This window comes from Trichechus manatus, unplaced genomic scaffold (assembly GCF_000243295.1).
Source record: "Trichechus manatus latirostris isolate Lorelei unplaced genomic scaffold, TriManLat1.0 scaffold00063, whole genome shotgun sequence".
In the NCBI taxonomy this organism is placed as follows: Eukaryota; Metazoa; Chordata; class Mammalia; order Sirenia; family Trichechidae; genus Trichechus; species Trichechus manatus.
Window position 1 is genome coordinate 12,162,397 of NW_004443999.1, and position 6,578 is coordinate 12,168,974.

The 6,578-nt window shown below is 35.3% G+C and overlaps 1 protein-coding gene across 1 annotated transcript in view; it reads left to right on the plus strand.

Annotated features, from left to right (window-relative positions):
* Nucleotides 1-6,578, plus strand: part of RELCH (RAB11 binding and LisH domain, coiled-coil and HEAT repeat containing) — a 145,286-nt gene that overhangs the window by 104,694 nt on the left and 34,014 nt on the right. Inside the window, exons 17-20 of the mRNA XM_023733945.1 lie at nt 17-173; nt 800-923; nt 2,939-2,987; nt 4,658-4,737. Of these exons, the coding sequence (XP_023589713.1) occupies nt 17-173; nt 800-923; nt 2,939-2,987; nt 4,658-4,737 (410 nt within the window). The remainder of the gene's footprint in view (nt 1-16; nt 174-799; nt 924-2,938; nt 2,988-4,657; nt 4,738-6,578) is intronic.

The window sequence follows — 6,578 nt, forward strand, 5'->3', positions numbered from 1 at the left end:
CTTCTGTTATTTACAGTGACTAGGTTCCCCCGGCCTATGTCGCTTCTTCAAGATGTATCTACTATTATTGGAAGTCGTGAGCAATTGGCAGTGCTACTACAACTTTATGATTACCAGTTGGAACACGAGGGTACAACAGGCTGGGAGAGTTTACTATGGGTTGTCAATCAATTGTAAGTCACCCACCTCCATATTCATTTGGTGCATCTAAATCAGTTGATCAAACAGTAGCTCACTGTATTTAGCTATAGCACTGAGGTATAAAATATAACAAACTTAACAATGTAACATGGCATCATCTATAGTAAGCTTCTTTAGGAGAGGAGATTCACACTACTGGATATGTCATTATTTATTTATGAAGATGGTGCTGATGTATTATCAGTAGGACTTATCTGCTGCTACCTTATTTGTCCAATAGTAGTGACGGATTTGAACTAGCACACATCCAGACTTCTATTTTTGAGGCTAAAATGGATGGCACGTTGGTTTTCTTCTGTGTGAAACTTAACTGGAGTCAAATGCATAGATTTCAGTCTCATTAATGCCATACTCAGAAGTGTAGCATTAAGATTCTAGATATTTTATAGCAAACAGAATTCATTTTAAGAAGTTTATAGAGTAGACTGTAATCCTAAGTTCTTTTCAAAGAGTTCAAAACAACTTCTTTGATTTCAAATTTTACTGGCTATAAAGAGCAAAACAGAAGAGGTTGTTGGATTGCATTGTTTCCAAAATTAGCAAGGAAACAATAATTTATATGTACCCCCTGCCTCTTTTTCTCTCCTTTCATATTCAGGTTGCCACAACTTATAGAAATAGTTGGCAAAATTAATGTTACTTCAACTGCCTGTGTCCATGAATTCTCCAGATTTTTCTGGCGCCTTTGCCGGACGTTTGGCAAAATTTTTACAAACACTAAGGTAAAAACTTGTATTCCATGTTTTCTTATATACAGGAGACATAAAAATGTAATGTGTTAATGCTATAACAGAGTAAATAAAAATATAAGACCTTCCTTTAATTATCTTTTACTATCATAGAATACTATGATAGTAAAAGAAAATTCCAGTTGGTTGTATTCTTATCTTTATTGATCATTATAAGACAACTTAGCCTAAACTTAGTTTGTATGCAGACTTGGAAATAAGGTCTACTCACAGTACGTATCTCAGAGATTTTCAGCATCGGTGGTATCCGCTCGGGAACCCAGCCACAGTCCTTTGGATGTGCTACTGGTCCTTTACCCTCCACCACAGGCTCAGGAAACAACTGTTTCCTCAGGATACTTTGGTCAAAACCTCAGGCGATTATGGAACCACAGCAGTTTATATATAAGACTTGCTGTAAGGATACTGCCTCTTAGAAATACATGGACTTTTGAGATAAATACTGCATTATTTCTGTCACTACCAAAAGTATCATTTGTCACATTTGCCTATACAGGTTATTTTGTAGTTTTAGATATTGAAATTAGAATGTCCTTAGATCCCAATCTCTTCTTTAATCCTGTTAATCCATTTGTCTCAGCGTATTGTTAAACTAGTTCTTTAGAGACCTAGGAAAAACATTAAAAAAATGTAGTTGCTATAACCAAATGTTAATCAAGAAATTTAAAAGGAAATGCATCTCTTTATTATTAAATCTGTAGTTATTGAAACATTTAAAGCAATACAGTATAGTATAGTTGACTGGGCAAAATTCCTAAGACTTGAGTTGTGAGCTGTTATCTGCTGACTAATGTTTATGACCTTTAAAAAATGAGTTAATTAATCTGGGCTTAATCTTCTCACAGATGAAATGGAGACATGGCCTCAGTATCATTTAGTTCTATGAGTTTGATTTTGTAGATTCATCTTTTACAATGGTCTATCCCTCAGTATAAGTTGAATATGTGAATTTTAAGTATAATATTCCTGACATACCTACAGGAGGACAAATAACAGTGCTTGATGGTACTGTAGAAGAAACGATCATTTTACATTTTCACGAGCATCTAATTGTTAAACAAATATAATTTAATTTTACTGTTATGAAGATTGGCAAGAATTTTTTGGCATCTCCAAAAGAAGTAGCTGTCATTTTTTTTAGAAAAGCAAATCAGAGCCCACTTAAGCACTTAATAGTAAGTGGTTGGCACAGTAGCCTGAAATCTGTGGTAACTTCAGTGATAAAAAAATTGAAACAAGCACTTGTTCTAACTCAAAATATTGCATTTAAAGTCTGTCTTTGATGTTTAAATTTAAATTTTAAGGAAAGTTATTATAAAAGATGAAATCTAGCCATGGACATCACATAATGAATATGTTACTTATAAAAAAAAGGAAGGAAAAAAAAACCAAACCTGTTGCCATGGAGTCAATTTTGACTCACAGCTACCCTATAGGACAGACTAAAACTGCCCCATAGGGTTTCCAAGGAGCTGCTGGTGGATTCAAACAGCCAACCTTTTGGTTAGCAGCGAAGCTCTTTAACCACTCTGCCACCAGGGCTCCATGTTATTTATAGAATACCCTAATGAATGGAATTTCCTTTTAAATTCATCAAATTTTTTTTTACTCAGTAATTCCCATCATGTAATAGCTTCCTAAATAGCACTTTCTATCACTGAGTTCACTTTTAGGAGGCAATACTTTAAGCATTTACAATCATCTTGGACATTATTTTAATTTAGTGAAGGAAACTAAATTCTTGTTGACTTCAATTGGTTTTTTTTTAATTTCTTACAATTTTATTTTTTAAAGTGTTATTTTTAGTAACTTAACTCTTCATTTATCCTAAGCCTCTGAATTAAGAATGATTATATTTCTGGCCACCTAAATCAGTGCTCTGTAAAACAAAATAAATAGAGTAGTAAGTAATAACATTTTATTTATTTAATCATCAATTAGTCCTTTGCATCTGAGACTTTTTTGGATCTTTTCTTTGGATTACTTAGGTAAAACCTCAGTTCCAGGAGATTTTAAGACTGTCTGAAGAAAACATTGGTAAGTTGTTCATTATTACTTTTAAAAACAATTGAATCTCTTAGGAAAAATGCTGTATTTGGTATATGTAAATTGTATAAATGAACTAGCAAGTACAATTGAAAAGGGAAACATATATTATGGCGTTCTTGGTTTTACAACTGTGTCACTTGAGGTGTACCATGAGGTGGTACTGAGTTAATCCTTCAACTTGATTAAATGTCTACCTTGGTTGGCTGTTCAAACCCACCCAGCGGCTGCGCAGGAGAAAGACCTGGCCATCGGCTTCCGTAAAGATTACAGCCAAGAAAACCCTATGGGGCAGTTCTGCTGTGTCACATGAGGTCGCTATGAGTCAAAAATCGACTCGACGGCACCTAACAATAAAAAACACTATCACCACTTTCGTTGTAACTAAGTTGACCTAAAGTTGAGCTTCCCAAACTGGATACTTGTACCCTTAGAGGTTTGAAGTAGTATATTCAAGATACTGGAAATTACAAAATAAACATGCATCTTATTTATAAGTAGTTATTTAAAACTTTTAAAAAATCAAATAACATTGTGGAAAAGAATGCAAGATATACATAAACGTTGTTTTAAATGAAGCATGAGATTTCAAAGAAATTACAGGCTTGAATGGGCAGCGCCAGCCCCTCTGTGATGGTTTTCACTCACCTGTCTTAAGAAGTATAGTGACAACACCATTGACATAAGAACTTGTTTGTGTGTGAATCTTGTGTCCTGGTGTATTTTTCCAGTTTCTAGGAAAATATGAAAGGAAATTTAGATCCCTACATCCCCTTTTTTTATAGCTTCATTGATTTTTAAATGTGTAGATAATTCTTACCTTAGTGATTTGGTTTGACTGGATTAAAAAGCTGCACCATTTTGGCTGTCTGCAGAGGTAGTGAATGAATAAATAAATCCTCTTTAAGTTTGAAAACATTGATGAGGTTTGTTTTGGTCAAATGCTTCCTCAAGGCCTTTTAAAATAAGATTTTAAAGGATTAATGTTTGAAATGCATTATCTCTGGAACTTTTCTTTTGAAATAGTCTATAGGTACGTCTATAGGTACTACACAAGAAAATCTCTTATTATAAATAGTCACAGGGCACTCACCTGTGATTGGATGATTTTCCCTTCTCTCCTTGCTTTACATAGCCTGACTCTTTCCTCCATGAAAGGAATCAGGGCTCTGGCTGGCCAGAAAACCATGAAGAGAATGCAGGAGGGACTCTGGAGCTAGTACTAGAAACTAGGTAGAATCTTATATCTGGAAACAGAAATAATATCTAGATGTCTGTTTTTGAGCTGAGTGCCTTCACGTTTTACTAAACACTGAAACAGAAAGCATAAAATTTTAGATATCCCTGCCTATATGGGCACTTGGAAGACTCTTAAACCCTTGATTTCTTGTTATGGAAATAAGAGTATAACATCTCATTTTCGTTATTAAAGTTCTTTTCCATCTACTAGAAATGGTTATACTAATTATGCAAGAAGTATTAAGCTGTGTTTTTACAACCAGTAGAAATGTGTTTTAAGTACATTATTTTCCAAAGTAATAGTAATATTTATTTGTAAACCTAGTAAACAGTTGTAATTTTAAATATAATTTCATTGTGACTTTTTTCTTTACGTTCAAAATGACATACTCACATTTTTAAAATTATTTTAATGATTTTAGATTCCTCAGCAGGAAATGGGGTCCTCACTAAAGCTACAGTCCCCATTTATGCAACAGGAGTCCTTACGTGTTATATTCAGGTAAGGGAAAAATCCTTATTTTCCAGTAAAAGTACTTTTTATTTAGAAACATAGTTATTATTGTGTATATTTAATGTGTGTGTCAGTGAAAATGTTACTCCTAAAGGGAAAAAAGAGCTTGCTTTATTCAATAAATTTATAGTGGGAAACATATTTAAATAGTAAGACTCTAACTAAAATCTTAGTTGGATGAATAAATTTAGAGATTGTACACTTTTTGATATTTTGTTAGAAGTGTTAGATTGCATTTGTTTAGCAGAGTTTGTGTTCATGATGAGTTTTTAATAAATAAACAACAAATAGTAAATTTGTTGGGTGAAGCAAAGTGCTGTAGAATACTATATTGTCATTTTTAGCCAAATACTTTTTAACTGTTGCAGCATAATAAACCACCCCAAAACATAATGGCTCACTATATCCATTTTATTTGCTCATGATTCCGCAGTCTGGGTTTTGCCTAGCTAAGCATCTCTTCTGCTGGTTGTGCTGGTGGTTAATGATGTTGCTTCATTAACCTGGCCAGTGAGCTGAGGGCTCAACTAGCATGGCTGAGCTTCACTCTCCGTGTTGTCACTGTGCCTGTCTCTCTCCACATAGCCTCCAGAACAGCAGAGCCAGACTTATTACATGGTGGCTTGGGGCTCCCAAGAGTGCAAAAGCAGAATTTGCCAGGCCAAGCCTTAGGCCTGGAATTAGCACAGTATCACTTCTACTGTATTCTGTTGGTTAAAGCCAGTGACAGGCCCAGCCCAGATTCAAAGGGAGGTGGAAATAAGCAAGGGTGTTAATCAGCAGATGTAGTTCATTGGTGGCCTCCTATGTAACAGACTGCCACACTCACTTTACATTGTTTTAAGTAAATAACACATAGGATGTGTAACAAGACATATTTGCATTCTAAAATTATTACAGCACATTCTTGAGAAACATTAATCCCACTTAATATATGAACTTGTAATAAAACCTTTTCCTTGGATTTAGTCATATGGCATTTTAGTTATCAAAACAACAAAAAAAAAATTACATTGTCCTTTTTAAGGGTGAGGCAGTCCCACCAGTAAGGTGACACTATGGACTTAGGATAAAGCATTTTTAGAAGTTAAAATGTGAGAATGAAGAAGGAACTCATACTTCAGTGATTTCTTGAATTTTTTCCCACTGTATTAATTTCCCAGGGATGCCATAACAAAGTACTACAAATCGGTGGCTTATAAGAACAGAAGGGAGTCTTTAAGTGGCTCAAATGGTTAAGCAGTTGGTTACTAACCAGAAGATTGGCAGTTCAAGTCCATCAAGAGATGCTTCAGAAGAAAGACCTAGTGATCTGCTTCCAAAAGGTCACAGCCATTGAAAACCCTATGGAGCACAGGTCTACTCTGAAACACATGGGGGTCACTACAAGTGGGAATCAACTTAACGGCAACTGGGATAAGAACAGAAATTTATTGCCTCACAGTTCTGGAGGCTGTTGTTCTTAGGTGCCGTCAGGTTGGTTCCGACCCATAGCGACCCTGTGTACAACAGAACAAAACACTGCCCAGTCCTGCGCCATCCTCAAAATCGTTGTTATGCTTGAGCCCATTGTTGCAGCCACCGTGTCAATCCATCTTCTTGATATTCTTCCTGTTTTTCGCTGACCCTTTACTTTACCAAGCATGATATCCTTCTCCAGGGACTGATCCCTCCTGATAACATGTCCAAAGTATGTGAGACGTAGTCTCACCATCCTTGCTTCTAAGGAACATTCTGGTTGTACTTCTTCTAAGACAGATTTGTTCATTCTTTTGACAGTTCACAGTGTATTCAGCATTCTTTGTCAACACCACAATTCAGAGGTGTCA